At 39.1% G+C, this 19,792-nt stretch overlaps 1 protein-coding gene across 1 annotated transcript in view; it reads right to left on the bottom strand.

The window, feature by feature from the left end:
* LOC123241539 (kalirin-like) overlaps nucleotides 1-19,792 on the bottom strand; it is a 685,986-nt gene that overhangs the window by 111,278 nt on the left and 554,916 nt on the right. The window contains exon 16 of the mRNA XM_044669162.1: nucleotides 6,540-6,706. Within this exon, the coding sequence (XP_044525097.1) occupies nucleotides 6,540-6,706 (167 nt within the window). The remainder of the gene's footprint in view (nucleotides 1-6,539; nucleotides 6,707-19,792) is intronic.

A 19,792-nucleotide genomic window follows, 5' to 3' on the forward strand; every position in this document is an offset into this window, starting at 1 on the left:
GCTTAATAAATGGTTTTTTGAGGAGAACTGAAAGCCACCTAAATTTTTTCCTTGAAGCTAAACTCAGAGGAGCCATGCATCATTTTGGACAAGGAATTTGTCAGGGTCACACAGCTAGGAACTGTGTGAGGTCAAATTTTTTCTGCTGCTCTCGTAGCAGTGAGGAGGGTGGTGAGGCAAGACAAGAGAAGGAATTCTCTTGCCTACTGAAAGGACTGACTTATCTTTAATCTCCAGTCTACAGGATGAAGAAATGGGTTGTCTATTAATTAGCTACAGACAACTCTTGATTAGTCATGTCCAGATTATCTATTTCCTCTATATGACAAATTGGTTCCTGGGCCATCTCTTCCTGTATCACCTGGTAGGTGTGTATTAAAAGAAGGCAAACTCATTTCAATATTGACTTAAAAATGTAATTAGAAAGGTAAATCTGCTGTGTTGCTATAACAACACCACACACTCCAACTGTGAGAGTCTAGGAGAGTCAGAGGGAAATGACTTTTATGTTATCTGCTATTTTGGGATTCATGGTTCCTCTCCATTGATGTGAATAATTGCGAGTTGACTATAGAATAGCAACACAAGTGTTCTCTTAGAGATCCCTCTGACATATGCAACATGTCCAGATCTTTACCAAGACAACAGTACTCTTGTGTCAATCTTCTTGAGAAAATTCCTGCTGAAGTTAAGAAGAACTCTTATTATATACGGGTTGTGATGGAACTTTCACCTTTTTCATCTGGAGCAGCAGATCAGGATTGGTGCCAGAATTAAGATGCTAAATGATGGTCAAGAGACCCCTGGGCTAATGCAAAGGAAACATGAATTCTAGCCCTGGATCTGCTCCTATATATAGAGGCAAGTCAGTTTACATCACAATGCTTTGGTTTCCTCATCAGAAAAATATGAATCCCTCCAGCTGTCACAAAGTGCTGCTAAAAAAACAAGCTGAAGTCATAGGCAGAATGATATAAGGGACATGGTGCTGATTTAGCTGTTAGAAGACCCAGGTTCAAATCCCACCTCTGATACATATTATCTGGATGACATTGGGCAAGTCATTCAACTCTCCCTTTCCCAGGCTTCTCTGTAAAAAATGACCACATTAAATGATATACCAGTGAAGTCCCTTGTAGTTCTATATCTACAATCCTTTGTGAAAACCTTTTTGGAAATTTAAAGTACTCTGTTAATGCCAAGTGTTACTCCCAATATTATCATGACTATGAATCTTCGGAATTAAAATGGATTTGTCACCGCTATCAGATTGTTCAGACAATCAGTATGTCTCAAAGTAGAATAAATGGAGACGTTGGGTCTGCATCTTCTATGGTCTTCGACCACCTCAGGTTTAGAATGTTAGACAGAGACTACCAGCATGGGTTTTGCCTCCAAGTTGATTCGTTAGCTTTATCCTGTTGCTTAAGCCTGGCTTCCTTGGCTTGCCAATCTTTGCTTACCAGGGGAACTGAGAGATGTTAGAGGGAGCTCTCGGTGCCCCCAATTTTTGGTCAAAAAGGGAAGGAAATGTGCCAAAAGTTTGGGTCAAGTAAGTAAATTCTTGTGGATTGATGATAGAAGTGGTCAAAGGCATAAAGAAAGGAATATCAGTTGCAAACTTATGGAATAACCTATATTGTTATATATCCATATATATTCATATCAATATATCCATATGTGAAATAACGTATATTGGGTACTAATTAATTTGGTTTTACTACCTAATTTGTCTCTCAGTGAGGTATGGGGGACAGAGAAAAAAGTTAGTTATCTAGTTAGCTATGTGATATGATAGTATGTTACAATGATCATAAAGTGTTCTAAAACCTATCTTTTTATCAGGACGCTTGCTGATTGGCTGAAAGCAAGTATGGGCTTGAAAGAATGGAGCAAGGAGTTAATCCTAATTTGGCTTTGGTGTACTCTAATTAAAGGACATTATTCCTATTTGGGGCCACAAGGGGAGAAGACTCTGTAGTGCTTTGACTTTTAATTGAGGGAAAATTTCAATGACTAGTCTAAATCTGGGTAAATTTTAGTTTAGGATGGCTTACAAAAATGGTGTCAAACCCAAATAGAAAAGATTACTAAATCACGCATAAAGATCTTTCTGGACAACATATTGACTTTGTTTAGAAATGTAATAATTATTGATGTTTGATTATACTTTAATTGATCTTAATTGATCCCGATTACATTTTAATTTCATGTGGGCTACCTTTGGGAGTGATGCGGGCCACCTATGACGTACAGGCTGTGTGTTTAACACTTTTGGTCTAGAACAGTGATTCCCAAAGTGTGCGCCACTGCCCCCTGGTGGGTGCTACAGCGATCCAGGAGAGCAGTAATGGCCACAGGTGCATTTATCTTTCCTATTAATTGCTATTAAAATTAAAACAAAAATAATTTCCAGGGGTGCTAAGTAATATTTTTCTGGAAAGGGGGCGGTAGGCCAAAAAAGTTTGGGAACCACTGGTCTAGAAGCTTAAGATTATCTTATCTGGACTTTCTTTTATACATTCTTCTAATTATATTAACTTATTGTATTAATTTTGACATTCCACTTACTTTTAGCCCTTACACAAAACCCCTAAAATTAGGCTCTTAGGATTCAGAGTGTGGGGAGAAAGAAGATAGAAGGAAAAAAGAAAGAAAGTAGGAGCTAGGAAAAGGCAGGCAGCTAGGTAGCACAGTTGTTAGAGGGCAGGGCCTGGAGTCAGGAAGACTCATCCTCCCGAGTTCAAATCTTGCCTCAGACACTTACTAGCTCTGTGACCCTGGGCAAGTCACTTAACCCTATTTGACTCAGTTTCCTCATCTGTCAAATGAGCTGGAGAAGGAAATGGCAAACCACTCCAGTATCTCTGCAAAGAAAATCCTAAATGGGGTCACAAAGTCAGCCATGATTGAAAAACAACTGAAAATGGGGGTGGAGGAGATAAGTTAGACTGCTCTGGATGTAAGTCTGGGCTCTAGTCTTGGACTGGTCAAAGGGATTACAGAGGGGATTATGCTTCAAGTTAAATTAGATAACCTCTGAAGTACTTTTTTGACCCTAGGGTTCTGTAGTTCTAATGCAATTAAACAGAAAATAGTTTTTCAAAACAGAACTGCTCTGTTTCTGCTCTGGACCTCCATGGTGTCATGTGCCCTGGAAATAAGCAAAGAATTCACAGCAGATATGTGTGTGTGGGCTTGGACTAAAAGCTCCATGGGTGAGAACAGGAAAGGACGATTTGTATCCATTACTAACAATACCCTCACTGGCAAAACAGCAGTCTGAAAATAGGGGAGTAAAGAGGAAATAATTAAACTGGAAAAAGCAACATCTTCCTACTCAGATTTATGAGTAGGCTGGATACTGAGTAGGCAGCTTTAGACTTAAGGGCTATTACATGAGACCTGAGAAAAGCAAGGGTGCAGAGGGAGATTATTACCTAGCTGAATGAAATAAAATAAATTTAGAGAGGTGGACATATCAGCCAAAGGAAGCTTAAAAACAAGCAGACTTAATTAAATGCTCTCTAGGTTCCTCTCCAGTTCTAAATTCTGTGATCTCTCTGGAATGGAGATAGAAACTAGAATTGGTTATAAGGGGCTCCTAGATGAGGAAAATCCCTCCAATAGTTCAAGTCTCCACCTTCTCTGAAACTTAAAGTGTTAGAGAATATCATGATAGAACTTTTTTTAATTAAAAATTTTTCATAATATAATTTTGGCAAAGGTTATCTAGAAGTAAGATGATAGGCAAGGATGCTTCAGTATTTTCTAGAGCAGAAAGGAAGAATCATCTTTTCCATGTGAGGGAGAAATAGTGACAGAGGAATCTGAATGCCCCAGGTGCTTTACCTCCTCCCTCATGTTGTACAAATACTTCTCTTTTCCTAAGTGTGAGAGAGTCTCTTATTTACTCCATTCACTCTTCTCCTACCTCTGAGCTTTTTCTCAGGATATATATCTGCCCTCCTTGCCAAAGGCCAACAAGTGTTCTTTCACCCATAATTCATTCAGACTATGAGAATCTGCTTCTCCCAGGAAGACTTTCTAGATTACTCTGTGAATGATTCCTTGATTTCATTTTGCTGAAATGATTTAGCCTTTTTCATAGGCCTTATAGCACTTACTTTGTAGTTTTTCTATAAAATTTCCATATTGTCATTTGGTTAGTAAATAGTTTGTCCTATCTACGGTAGTGAGATGGCTCTGTGCACCTAGAGAAGAAATAGGAAACCATTCTGAGATCTTTATTTTTGCCAAGAAAACTCTAAATAGGGTCACAAAGAGTTGGACACAACTGAGAAACAACTCTACAACAACAATATTCTATCTTAACCTTTTTCTAGGCTTAAGGTTCCTTGAAGGTAGGGACCATGCCTGATTCTGGCTAAGGAGTTTGTGGCCCTGGATTCAAAGATATGTGTTTTCACTAAAAACCAATATGTGATCCTGGGCAAGTGACTTAATTTATCTAGATCTCAGATTCTTTCTTTGTAAAACTAGGGTTTAGATTATCTAAAACCAGCTCATCTCTAAGGTCTCTTCCGACTCTGAATCTTGGATCCAGTTTGCCATCTTCCCCCCACTCTGTGCACAGAAAAACCAATTCCCTTCTTTATGTAGACTTCCACAGAGTGTCTCAATAGTCTTAGCACAATTTAAAGCTTTAATAGCTTAAGCTATTAAAAAGGTTTTTAAAACTTAAAAACTACTTTAAGACTTTTGGAACATCCTGCATTCTTCTCTTGTTGAATCCTCTCCATCCACGATCAGGAATTGGCTCCTAACCCTTTAATTTTACACTGCCATCATTCAGTCATTGTTTCTTTGAGATGGTGTTGATGCTGGGACAAGCAGGGAGGGAGCTTAGGGTTCAAACTAGTAGACAAGACCAGATCTTCCCCTAAGTTGTGGGATCTCAGAATTCCAGATCCAGAGCTGGGAGGGACATTAGAGATTTATCTAGTCTAACTCTCATTTTAGAGATGAGGAGACTAAGGCACAGTGAGGTTGTCTCTTGCCCAAGGCTGTCATTGTTCTTGGTTGGTGGTTTTCAGTCATGTCCCACTCTTTGTGACCCCATTTGAGGTTTTCTTGGCAGAGATACTAGAGTAGTTTGCATTTCCTTCTCTGGCTCATTTTACAGTTGAGGAAACTGGGGCAAACAGGGTTAAGAGACTGACGCAGGGTTATATAGCTAGTGTCTGAGGCTGAATTTGAATTCAGGTCTTCCTGACTCTAGGCCTAGCTTTCAATCCAGTGTGCCAACTAGCTTCCTCTTGTCCAAAGTTACACAGGAAGTAAGCATTTGGGTCAGAATTTGAACCTAGGACCTTTACTTGATTTTTTACCATAACTATGACTCACACTCTTGAGAATTTTTTCAGCTTTCTTCTCAACAACTCTGTAAAGTCAGTACTGGAAGTAATATGATACCATTTTTTCAGATGAAGAAATAGGCTCAGGGATGTGAAGAAGTTACTTGTTTGGGATTGTGAAAAATAAATGTTAGAGTAAGACTTATCCTCAAGTCTTTGATTTTCTCTTTTTTCTATGTCACATGAACTCTCTGGACCTCGGCTTCATTATCTACAAATGATGGAGGTTTCATTAGATGGTCTCTATGATCTCCTCAATGTATATTTAAGAGACTATGACACAATGATTTAAAACTATCCCAAAGGACTCATGATAAAAAATCCCATCTTCTTCCAGAGAAAAAGAACTGAGTCCAAATCCAGACCAAAGTAAACTTTTTTCACATTAATTTTTTTCTATTTGAATTCCTCCCACAAAAGGATTAATATATGGAGAAATGTTTTAGATAATTGCACATGTAAAAGCTATATGAGATTGCTGACCATCTCAAGGAAGGTGGGGAGTTTGGAGGGAGGGAGGAAGAGAGAGAATTCAAGACTCAATATTCCTTGAAAAATGTTGGAAACTGTTCTTATGTGTAATTGGGGGAAAATTGAATTCAATTTTTTAAAAAGAGAGAGTCTATGACATCAGGGCAAGTAGGTGGCTCAGTGGATTGGGAACCAGGCCTAGAGATGGAAGGTGTTGGGTTCAAAACTGACCTCAAGATACTTTCTAGCTATGTTAACTTGGGCAAGATGCTCAACTTGCATTGCCTAACCTTTACCACTCTTCTGCCTTGGAACCAATACACGGTATTGATTCTAAGATGGTTTAAAAAAACATTTTTTTTAAGTAGCCAGACTCTCCAATTAAGGCTTGGTGCTGTCCTAGGTGCTGATCTTTAGCCTCCTGGCCCCTCCTTCAGTTTCCCAGTCTCACCAATCCCTAAACCAACAAATATGCCAGAGAAGCTACGTTTTTTAAAAGAATCCCAGGGGGAGTCCTGTTTTAAAGTAAATAGCAAGCTACTAATAAATTTTTTTTGGTAGGATCTGCTGCATTGTTTCTAAACAGAATTTAGGGATGTGAATAACGCAGGTTTTCACCCCACAGCCCTCTCCCCATCTGTCTAGTTCAGCAGGAACTTAGGAGCAGAGAGATGCCAGGGCCAGGCTGACCTGTTTGACCTCAGCCTGGAGGTGCCGGAGCTGTAGGCATTGCTCCAAACGCTTGTGGGTCTGGTCGGCATTCAGCTCCAATTCATGTTGCTTCTCGTGGAGAAACTCCAGGAGCTCTTGCACTTGGGCTGCGAGATCAATGTCCTTCTCACAGATTAACTCGATGCCTGGTTAAAAAACAAAACAAACAATTAAAAATCCAGGACTACCTCAGAGGCACACACACGTTGTGCTGTCAATCTAGGCTTTGCCAGGTTGCCTCTAAGGGCCCTTCCTGTTAGACAGTTATGATCTTTTGAATAATCCGTCAGTTCTAAAAGGGTTTTGTTCTGCTGGATTCTTGCCTCTTCAAAGAATCCTTCACAGATGGTTAAAGCTGCAAGGGGCATTAAAGACCATCTCCTCAGACAGAGGAAAAACTGAGACCCAGAGACTTGAAGTAGCTTGCTTAAGGATACAAAGCGGGCACTTACCTTTAACATTTATTTTATTTTTTTAAAAATCCTTTACCTTCTAATGATTTAAACAAAACCTGGAAAGACCTACATAAACTAATGCAAAGTGAAGTGAGAAGATCCAGGAGAACACTGTACACAGTAATAGCAGTATTATATGATGAACATTTATGAATAACAGATATTCTTGGCAATGAAGCAATCCAAGAAAATCCTCAAGGACTCATGATGAAAAACACCATCTACTTCCAAAGAAAGAACCCATGGAGTCAGAATGCAGACTGAGACATATCATATTTCACTTTATTCTTTCACTTTTATTTTGTTTGAGTTCTCTTTCACAAAATGACTGATATGAAAAGATGTTTTATGCTATTACACATGTAAAATTTATATCAGATTATTTGCCATTTCAGAGAATGGGGAGTGGAGGGAAGGTAAGAATTTGGCTCACACTTTAAAAAAGGCTAAAAATTTGTTTTTTCGTGTAACTGAGGAAAACATAAAATTAAAAATCCTTACCTTCCATCTTAGAATGAATATTATGTGTTGGTTCCAAGGCAGAAGAACAGTAAGAGGTAAGTAATGGATGTTAAGTGACTTGCCCAGAATCACAGTTCTAGGATGTGTCTGAGGCCAGATTTGAACCCAAGTCCTGCAAACTCTAGGCCTGGTGCTTTTATCCATGGTGTTACCTAGCTGCCCCCTCTTTTGAGATGTATATGGAAATAGTGAATGAATGGTTTGGGATTATTACCATCCTCATCCCAGTCTCCTGTGATCACTTTTCCTCTTCAGAAACTGGGAAAAACCACAGTATACTCTTTTTTTAAGATAATCAAATCTAGGCTATTGGGGGGGAGATGGGAGCAACATTCCCCCTTCTCCCACACCAAACAACCTAAACCCTTTCTTAAGTGAAGTGCATTTCAAAAAGCATTTCCATTTCATGAGGCCTTTCCTGGTATAGTAGAAAATGCAGTTATTGGAGTCAGGGATTCAAATCCTGCCTCTGAAGCTTACAACTTATATGATCTTGGGTAAGACTCTGGGCTCTAGTTTCTTGAGGGTTAGACTAATATGGTTTCTGACATCCCTTTCAGGTCAAGATCTATAATCTCCCATTCAACTATATCCTCCCCTCCCTCAATTACTTTGATTTATGGTTGTTCAGGCATTTGGTCCTCTTTGACTCTCTGTGACTCCTTCTGGGGTTTTCTTGGCAAAGATCCTGGAGTGGTTGGCCATTTCCTTCTCTAGCTCACTTGGCAGACAAGGACAATTGAGGCAAACTTGCCCAGGGTCACACAGCTAATAAGTGTCTGAGGCCAGATTTGAACTCAGAGAGCTGAGTTTCCATGACTCCAGGTCCAGCGCTCTACTGTACCACCTAGCTCCCCCTACTTTGTTTTTATTTAATATATGTTTTCTATTTCCTTTTCTGTATACAAGTTGTTCCCTAACCCTATTTTGCTCCTCAAGGGCAAAGGTTCTCCATTTGTGTCTGCAACTGGTCTCAATACCAGCTATAAGATTAGGAAGTTAATAAGATGCTTGGTGACTGATTAATTGATAAATTGCTAGTTAACTTCCTGTCACTAAGAAGAGAGCATATAGTACTTGGCATTTAGTATCCTGGTTCTAGTTCCAGCTCTGTCACTAACTAGCTGTCTGACTTTGGGCAAGTCACATGACCTGTTCATTTTTTTTTAAATTTGAAAACTTTTTATTTAATTACTTAATTTAGAATATTTTTCCATGGTTCCATGATTCATGTTCTTTCCCTCCCCTCCCTCTATCCCTCTCCCATAGCTGACGTGCAATTCCACTGGGTTTTACATGCATCATTGGATCTAGACCTATTTCCATATTATTGATATTTGCATTAGGGTGCTTGCTTAGAGGCTACATCCCCCATCATCCCCATCAACTTGTGTGATCAAGCAGCTGTTTTGCTTCTGTGTTTCTGCTCCCACAGTTCTTTCTCTGGATGTGAATAGCTTTCTTTCTCATAAGTCCCTCAGAATCGTCCTGCTAGTAGAGAAGTCCATTACATTCGACTGTGCCACAGTGTATCAGTCACTGTGTATAAGGTTCTCACCTCTTCATGCTTAAGTTTACTCATCTATTAAATGAGGAGCAGCTAGATGATACAGTGAATAGTGTCAAGTCTGGAGTTGGGAGGACCTGGGTTCAAATATAACCTCAGATACTTCCTAGTTGTGTGATCCTGGACAAATCCTGCTTGCTTAGCCTTTGCTCTTCTGTTGTAGAGTTGTTATTAAGACAGAAAGTAAGGCTTAAAAAATGGACTGAAGGGTATCTAAAGCTCCTTCTGGCTCTTTCTGGAAAGCATGGCACAATGAGTACTTTATACAGCATCCAAGTCATTCACTTTTGGGTCTATATATAGACAATTTATTCCCTTTTGAATATTTACCAAAGACACTGAAAATAGCAGCAACAACAATGAGATGCCCTTTTTTGAAGAAAGATTTTATCAGGGTAGAAATAATTAAAAAGAGGGAAAAGGGAGTTAAAATTCATGAACAACAAACTAATAACCAGGGTTCACTGAGAATGCACCCTTTGATGTGACATCATGGAACAGCATAAGAAAGGGGAACTAAGTAGGGTCAGTTTTTAGTATTAGATCTTCCACCAACTAATTGTGTGACCTTGGGAAGTCACTTAATCACTCCATATCTCCATTTTCTCACCTATAAAAGGAAGGGCTTGAACTAGATAACCTCCCTGAGATCCCTTAAAAGCTCTAATGTTCCATTCCATTTCAAACGTGCTTGTTCAAGAACAATGTAGAAAAATGCCCAATAAAAGTCTCCCCATAAAAGCAGGGAAAATGAGAGTCCATAAAATATCTTTACAACCGCATTACACCCATGACCTCCTCTTCTGAGACCACAAAGGCAGGGGATACTGCCTACTTGTCAGAGACACAAGTGTGGCACGAGTGCTAGGGTCGGTCAAGGAAACCTAAGTTCAAATCTCACCCTGGATACCACTATATTACCATTGGCTGTGTGACCCTGGGAAAGTCACTTCACCCTGTTTTCTCGATTTTCTCATTTGTAAAAACGAGCTGAGAAGGAAACGGTGAACCACTCCAGTGGATTTGCCAAGAAAACCCCTAAATGGGGTCATGAAGAGTCGATGCAACCAAGATGAATGAATAACAACTAGGAGGCAGCCTGTGAGAGTGGAAAGGGAGCTGGATTTAAGAGCTGGCTTCAAATTCTATCTCTACACTACTTGCAACCTGAGAGATTGTAAAGAAGTCATGTCTTCTGTTTGGACTTTCCTTTCTCTTCTGATTAATACAAGGGTTGGATCTGATGGCCTCTGAAGTGCTTCCAGCAGGTGGTTGGTGCAGTGGATAGAGTGTTAGGCTTGTAGTCAGAAGATCTGAAATCAAATCTGGCCTCAGACATTTACTCCCTGTGTGACCCTGTTTAAGTTGCTGAACTTCTGTTTGCCTCAGTTTCCTCAATTATAAAATGAGGACAGTAACTGCACTTGCCTATTAGGATTGTTGTGAGGATCAAATGAAATAATATTTGTATAGTGCTTAGCACAGCGTCTGACAGACACTATATAAATGTTGTTGTTGTTGTTATTATATTATTCTACGATCCCTAGCTCTGATGGGTCTTATTTCCTGACTATTGCCCTTGTCCCAACTTTTGGTAGTCATGTTTTCCTAATTTTTACCCTTCTGGCATTTGTTTCTTTTGGTATTAGCAATGAGTTTCAGGGCAGAGATGCACAGCTGGAGTTACCCAGAGGAGAAAGACTCTAGAAGCTCCAATATCTTATCCTCCAGGAAAGGAAAGAGAAAGTATTTAGGAAAAGGTGATACCCAGATCACATGGGTGCAAAGTTGCCAAAGGCAGACATTCCTCTGTGAAATTCATGTTTCTGTGTGGAAGTCAATGATGAAAAGGATCTGAGAGGGCTGCCATGTCTCAGTGGCAATGGCCTGCTTCTGCTTCAAGTTCCTCTCTGTGTCTGTTCTATGTAGCTCTGGCTTCTGACCTTTGGAGAGACACAACTAGGCATTCCTGTATCAGAAGGCTTCATTGTGGGGTCATAAATAGAGGCCTTTGCTGCTCTACAAAACACAGTTATGCACTGAGCAATTATGTGCCTTTAATATTCAGGTTTCCCTGAGAACTGTTCTCTGATGGAGCTTAATCTTCACCCTTGTGAAAAGGTTACCCAGCAGCAGGCACCAGAAAATAACATCTTGCTTAGAGGACATAGGTTCAAGTCCTGCCTTAGACACTTATATTGTGATCTTGGGACTTTATAGGACTTTCTAGAGTTATTTGAGACTTACATAATATGGGTGGGTTGAATTTGATGACAATTAAGGTTCCTTCTAGTTCTAAATCTCTGATCTTATAATACTGATCAGATTATGAGATTTAATATTCCTGACTTGCCTAGAAGACTCTGACCTGTGAATTTGCCCTGCCTTTTTCCACCTTGATGAACCTGGCTCTAAATATCTGACTCCTCTCTGACAACTAGTCTCTGAGCCAATTCTTGAGTCTCAGCCCTCTCCACTGCTTTTCAAGGCTCCTCATCTTATAAACCATGACCCACAGTCATTTAAGGTATCTGACAATAAACAGAAGCAACCACAAATGAAATCCTTGTCCTGACTTGGATTCTGGTAACTGAGCAGCCAATGGTAGACTTTTTTTAAAACCCTTACCTTCTGTCTTCGAATCAATATAGTATTCTAAGGCAGAAAACTGATAAGAGCTAGGCAATGGGGCTAAATGACTTACCCAGGGTCACACAGCTAAGGAAGTATCTGAGGCCAGATTTGAACCCAGGACATCCTGTCTCTAGACCTAGCTTTCAATGCACTGAGCCACCCATCTGCCCCCAATGGCAGACTTCTAGTGATATTTAAACCATGTCTTCAAAAATTACAAAAGGCTTCCCTCCAGAGTATAGAAGATCTGTGTTATGTAAGGAGGAGCTCAAATGGGGGCTTTCTCCCCTACTATGATTTCTATCTCTGGGTAGTCAATCAATCAAACAACCAATAAATATTTATTAAACATCTATTATGTGACAGATGCTGGAGATACAAAGGTAAAAAAATGAAACTCCCATTCTCAAAGAGTGGACATTCTATGGGTTCACATTCTAAGAAGTTAGTCAACATTTCCAGAATACGGAAGTTAAGAGATGGTCAATGGCGGCAAATCAAAAGCATAATGCTTTGCATATGGTAGAGACCAGTAAATGCTTATTGATGACTGGAGTAGAAGAGAGAGGCTGGTGGACTGCTCAGAGTAAGGTTCTTTCCTCTAGAAAGGGTACTGAGCAGACTCTTCTCCCATACTCAGTACTCCAAGCAAACTAGTTCCCTTCAGTGGTGCCATGATTACTGGGAATAAAATGTGAAGTAAAAAAGGACACTACATTTAGAGTAAGGATTGCTGAACTGGAGTCTGGTTTTATTACTCAGTATCTCTGTGATCCTGGAGGAAAAAAATGAACTTCTCTCTGAACTTCAACTTCTTCCTATGTACAATGGGAGGTTGGACCAGATCATTTCTAAGGTCCCTTCCAGCACTAAACTTTGTGATCTTAAGCTTGTGGTTTTCATAAGTGCTCTAATAACAGCTGACATTCCTCTAATGTTTTAAGTCTGACAAACTGCTTTCACATTATCTCATTTTAGTCTTACCCTGTAGAGTAAGCAATATAGAAATAATTAACCCCTTTTTTACAGAGGAAATTGGAGCTGAGAGACAGAGAGGGAGAAGGAGAGAGAAAAGAGAGATAGTTAGAGAGAGAGAGAGAGAGAGAAGAGAGAGAGAGAGAGAGAGAGAGAGAGAGAGAGAAGGGGTGTATAAGGAAGAGGGAGAGGGGGAGAGAGAAAGTGAAAAAGAAGAGAGAAGAAAAACAGGTTTGTTCAAGGCGACACAGCTTGGGAGAATGGTAGACAGAGTTTGAAACCAAGTCTTCCTGATGTGACATCCAGCCACCTGTCTCTTTAAATTTATGCCTCTGCTTTCTATAATTAAGTTTTCATTATCTTCTAATGTTCTTAAAGCTCTATATTTTCAAATATGAGCCCCTTTTATATCTACATGAAACAGAGTATGTACATAATATGCATAAACATATATCCATATATAAATTCTATATATGCAGAGGTATATATAGACACACAGAAATATCTATATCTGTGTGTGTGTGTGTGTGTGTGTGTGTGTGTGTGTGTGTAGAGGAGACACATACATATTCTTTTGGTTGCCAACTCTTCTAGCTCTTTTTTTTTTTTTTTTTTAGTTACCAAAGGGGTAGAGCAGGTATTGTATTCATTGAGATGAAGGAGAAATTTTAAAAAAGGATGAGAACCTCCAGCCTTTTTAGCTCTCAGGGCACTGGGGTGACCCATGACCTCCACAGTGATTGTCTGGAAATGTAATTCATGCTCCATCTGGGGAAGCTGAAGATTTTCCCCGCTGCCAGACGCCAGGCTGATTTATTCCACTTGGTTTCCATTCCCTGTTTGTCTCTGGTGTTTAGTATGCTAGGCTAGGACGGTATGTCTTTTTAGGTGAAATTCATGGTTCACCCCCATCACATATAACATGCAAATAGATTTTCCAGGGTGAGAACTCATCAGCAGGCACCAGCCACCTGCATGTGATGAGATCCTAAGACAAGCTCTCCCTGACTTTTCTGCCTCATCTCATTTCATCCTGATTCCAGTCAGATCTGCCTGTGGGAAAGAGATGGCTTAGGCTGCAGCCGCATCGTATATTTTAGTGCCTTTAATAAAAGGAATAACATTGTAGATTGACTGCGCTGGGCATGATGACTCTCTTCAGCCTCATCTTTAACAAATAGGAAGCTTCAGGGATTCCCCCCTCACTCTGTCACTGCTCCGAAAACCTATTTGTCTTCTAATTGCGTTTTCCAGCTAAACACTGCCAAGTGGAGAGTGTCCATCCATTTTCGACATATGAGTAGTTTGTACCTGTGTTCACATTTCTCTTCTCACCTGAAGGAGGTTGGGGGTGGGGAGTGGGGGAGGTGGGGAAGGGAACAAGTATTTATTAATGTCTACTATGGGCCAGGCACTAGGCTAAAGCACTCTACAATGATTATCTCATTTGATCCTCATTACAACACTGGGAAGTAGGTGCTGTTGCTGTTCCCCTTTTACAGATGGGGAAACTGGCGAACAGAAATGAAGTGACTTGCCCAGGGGCACAGAGCTGCTAAGTGTCTGAGGCTGGGATTTGACCTCCTGTCTTCCTGATTCGAGTCCAGTGCTCAGTGTCTTGCACCATCTAGCAGTAGGAACCAACAAGCAATTTCATTTTGGATATATCCACTTTGGGTCTCATTTTCACCATCTATAAAATACAGCAAGATTTCTAATGTTCTTTTGACCTTGGGTTTCTGTTTCTCATCCTAATGAACACACCAATCATTTATTTATTAGTGGATCACTAGCTGACTGGCTAAAATTTGGCTCAATTAGTTTTCTTTTTCTTTTGGACAAGATCCATGGTTTTCATTGTCATAGTGTCATCATGGTGAAGAAATCACCTCCATCCATGTACATCTCAAACTACCGTGCAACCCTTTAACCTTAGAGATCTGCTTGTAGCTTTGAGAGATTAAATGACCTACCCAAGGTCACACAGCCAGGAGGTGTCAGAGGCAGGATCTGAACTGAAGTCTTCCTGACTCTGTGTGGTTATCTATCCATAAGACCATGCTGCTTCAGTAGGTACAAGATTTATAGATAACAATGGCTGTCTATTATGTAAATATTAGCAATATAATTATGCAATTATATGTGTAATTCATAGGTAGATATAAGATATAACTAGTAGGTATTAGATATATAGTATAATATTAATATGTAACTATAGCATAATTAATATATAAATATTAGGTGAGCTCTATAACATAGTATTAGAAGCATGCAATTGTATATATAGTAATTATGCATTTACATATGTAATTAAAATGAAGATAGTTGATATAGTTATCTAATATGTAAGTATTAGATATGTAGTATATAGTTTTCACTGTGAAATTACATGCATTATAAATATTAGGTGTATAATTACTAACTATATAATATAAAATTACATGTGTAATTAATAGGTAGGTATTAGCTATAGTAACTCATGTAAATTTCAGAAAAATATTATATATCTATAGAATAATAAATATGTAAATATCAGACATAGCTGTATAACATGTAAATGTGAGGCATATTACAAATACTTAGAAATTACATAATTCCATATGTATTAGATATGTAATATGTAGTTCTGTGTGGTTATATAATTACATGTGTAACTAATGTATAAATATTAGATGTACCTATCTGATATGTAAATAGCTACTCTTCTGATATTTCTGGAGCATCGGAAAGAGCATTGGCTCTGAATTCAGTAGAACTGAGTTCTAATTCCTCACACAAGTCACTTCATCTCTCTGTGCCTTGGTTTTCTGATCTGTAAAATGAGAAGGTTGGACTTGGCGCCCCCTGAGGTCCCTTCCAAAATCTAGATCTCAGTATGATACTATAAGCCTACGGACCTATTGGTTCCCTTTCTGGTCCTTGGTTTTGTCATCTATAAAATGAGGGGGTTGAACGAGATGACTTCCTAGTTCTGTTCTGACTCTTATTCATGTTAATATAACCAGAAAAGCAAGCCAGTTGCTAGAGCAGACAGGAAAGCCAACTGTGGAGCCCTATAAGCATCTATAGGGAAGCTAATGAGAAGAAAGGTCGTCTCAATCCAAGGGCTGCCACTAGAATGGTCCTTATGTGAGGAAGCTGAGAGATTTGGAAGGAAGCACAGTATAAGAGTCAGGGAAGCTGCCTCTGGCATAGCATTATCGAGTTATCTCAGGTGTTGTCCCTCTGTGTGTGTGTCTGTTGTGATTCCCCATTATCTGTGAGTCCCTGGGGGGGGGGGATCCAGGGCATTTGGCGATACTGTGAGCTGCCAGCGATGCTAGGCGCAGCATACAACATAAGGCTGGAACAGGGATGACATTATGCCATGAGGTCAGCTGTCACCCCAGTTACCTCATTTGTGAGACAGGGATAAGGAGAGTACCTACCCCACAGGGCTGTTGTGAGGTTCAAATGAGATAAAATATGTAAAATGCTTTGCAAACCCAAGAGCACTACATAGGTGTCAGCTGCTGCTTTTGTTGACACGGCTGCATCCTTGAAATGCATTCTGAAAATTCCGGTATATTTTCAGGCAGACTTGTGCCACATGGGACCCCAGAAGCCAAGAGCTACAATACTCCGAGACAATTTGTGCAAACTCATGGAAACAGAAAGGAAGGATGTCAAGAATTTGGAATGCTACTTGCCTAACTGGAAAAGGGATCTGAAGGAGGCGTCCCTTTGTGTGCAAAGATCTCCACTCTTGAGTGTATCCCAGTATGGACTGAGAAATGGTCAAAGCTGGTATGTCGGACTTTCTGCAGTGCAACTTAACCAAAGGTATAACTAAGAGAGAGCACTCAAGGTTTTGAACCACAGGGATTAATTTAGAGAGCACAAAAAGCACTTGTAGCTCTTTGGCAATTTAGAAACAAGGGAGCTCAGCAACTAGTTGCCAAGAAAAATTATTTAGAATAGGAAACTACCAGATAGTATGTAATTTTTCTTTCCAAAGGTTGAGTCCCAAACAAGTTTCTCCACAGTCTATCATGACCTACTTCTCAGGGCATATTTTGTGCTACTTGTTCCAGGCACAAAAATTACTTAATTGCTCTGAATTTATCTGAATCAGGAGCAGCGAATCAATGTTTCTTATATTGAGTCCCAAGAGGAAAAATGTGGGGTACTAGGCAGAGGTGTCATGGAACTAACTCTGAAGCCAGAGAGCCAAAGATACCCTACAGAAACTGACAACTGTTACAAATCAAGGCTTGAGTTATTGTTTTGTTGATTGTCTGGACTTAAGAGAATGATGGATAAAATGTTAATGCAGATTAAATTTAAAAGTGCATTGTATATGTATAACCCATTTCAAATTGCTTACCATCTCCAAGAGGGGTAGAAGAGGGAAGGAGGGAGACAATTCTGATCCTATAATTTCAGAAAACATGTAAAAAATATTACGTAATTGAGAAAGTAAAATATTTTTGAGTTTAAAAAGTATGTATTGTGGGCCTCAAATACTTCCTAGCTATATGAATCACTTAGCCCCCATTGCCTAGCTTTTACCACTCTTCTGCCTTGGAACCAATACACAGTATTGATTCTAAGATGGACTATAAAGGTTTTTTAAAAAGTGTATTGTAAAGACATTTTCCCCCTTTCTCCCTCAAAAAGTTCAATATTAAATAAATACCAGCATACCACTGGTACTGGACAATCTAAAGCAGGACGATACTAAGAAAGGGCTAGTAGTCTGCTTTGGTTAGAGCATAGAATGTGCAAAGGGAAGTGATAACAAATAAGACTGGACAAATAAGTTAGAGTTTGAATTTGGATGTCCCAGAAGAGATTCCATTTTTCTTTTGTGGGTAAAAGGTGTCAATCATTGAACTTTTTTGAGCCTCAGAAATGTGTTACATTAGAAATATTACATTTTCTACTGAGATCTGCAAGTATCAATCACTATGATTATTTCTAGATAATGTAATAATCCAGTTTTCTGACTCTAAATGTACTATAATTTCTATCATAGACATGTCCCAAAAGAAAAGGGAAAGACTCAGAAGATGCAGCCAAAAAACATACTCACTTCTGATCTTATGACAAATTTCATTGCCCAAAACCTTCATAGTGGTATGCTTTTAAAACTTCAGGCAACATGCGACCCAGCCCTTCACACAGAACTTCCTCAGGAATACAAAATAGAGGAAAATGCAAATACAAATGGAAAAGACATCATTCTTCCATCTGTACTGCTCTACCACAAAGAAGTCACATTTAATTCTCTTGCTCTCCTTTTTGTCAATAAATTGACTCTATAGCCACAGTATAAGGGTCAATTCAGGAACACTCTATGGAAGTCTGGGCTTTCTCTGATTTTATATGCTACCTGAAGCATGGGAGAAAAAGCCCTCTATTAAGGCTAATGACTGCTTTTTGCTCCTTCTTCTAAATTTATCATCCTCCCCATTTTTTATTAGCACAAGCCTTAGAATTTTTAGCATAAAAATGTTTGGAAGTATAACACTCTCTTTTTGAGTAAGAATATATAATTCTGTAGGAATTTGCTCCAAATTTTGAATTGCCATGGTGATAGAACAATAGCCCACTAGATGTGCTAGATCCTATCTCATCAGCAAAATCAAGTGGTTTGCAAATGGCACACAAATGATATACAATGAAGGGATTTATGAAACATGACCATGATATACAAATGGATTTAAGAAATTCTTCTACGGGACAGAAAGGCATGAATGTGCTGAAGGACTCAGGAACTACTGGAAGTGCTTGCTCTTCCCTGGGAAATGGGAGATTGAGAAATAAGACAAATGGAGAACAGAAGGGTCCTACCTGAGCCCCATGTACTTTTTCCATTGGCCTAGGGTCATGGGTCCTCAAAGATTTTGGCCATTAAAACTCAACATGTACCCACAGACACACACTTAAATGCCTTCAGGATTCTATAACCAACTGCTAAATTCCTATCACTTTCTTATATTCACACTACAAGCTTTCAGATATTTTTGACAGGTGGGAGTTTGTAACTAGGTTAATCAGCCAATTACATTAAAATTAGTTGAGAGAAAATTTGAAATCCAGCCATATTCTAAGCAGAATTTCAAGAGATGGCTTCACCTCCATTTTTTGTCAGAAAAGGGAAAAAGTCTGAAAGACAAATGTCAGATTTACCTTTTTTTGGATTCTAAAAATAAAAAAATTCAACTTGAACAAAGAAAATATTTTTTTAAAGTGGATTTAACCAAATTAAAGTGTTTGTTGAGATTTTGATTGAAATGAGCAAGCAACATAGAAGTTCCTTTTATGTCACGTGAATTAAATTAGTAGTATGTTTTGGACTATAATAGTATTTTTCAAGGTATAAGACTATTGTTTATAGCAAATAGGGAAAGGAGAACAAGTCACTTAACCTCTTAGCCTCACTTTCTTCTGTTATGACAGGAAAGGAACAGACAAGATATCTAAATTCCCTTCTACCTCTAAATCCTATGATCCTATGACCCAAGCTTAATGTTGGAGCAATGAACCACACAATAAAAGGGTCATTTAATGGAAGATGGGCAGTTTACAGCTGGCTTGCCAGTAAGAACATCAATACCTTGAAGACTATCAAAGTCTTGGCGAAAAGAAAAATAATATATCAAGAGATAATACCCTAACAAGGATGGAGTAGTGTCCTTTCTCCCTGTTAAAATCCATTTAGCATGAATGTCTTAATGTAATGGTAAAGTTAGATAGGAACTTGGAGCTATAACCTCATCCCTTTATCCTATAATAGTGGAAAATGGGGAGATAGCACCACTTTAACCAGATCACATTGAGTAGTAGTCAGTGCTGGAGCAAGGAATAGAGAACCCTGTCCTCCCACATTCTAGATCAATGTTCTTTCCATTGTGCTTCTAGGTAAAGTCAATATACAACTGTCCAGGCTTTTCCTGACTAGGGAAAAGCCAATTATCAAATTCACACAGTGTACTTCCAATTTGACTTACATTCCAAAGGTTAATAGATGAGTTATATAAATATTTCTACCTTGATCAAAACTATTAGCACATTGAAGTGTATTTGAAGAGGTT

The sequence above is a fragment of the Gracilinanus agilis genome, chromosome 3 (genome assembly GCF_016433145.1).
Source record: "Gracilinanus agilis isolate LMUSP501 chromosome 3, AgileGrace, whole genome shotgun sequence".
Lineage (NCBI taxonomy): Eukaryota > Metazoa > Chordata > Mammalia > Didelphimorphia > Didelphidae > Gracilinanus > Gracilinanus agilis.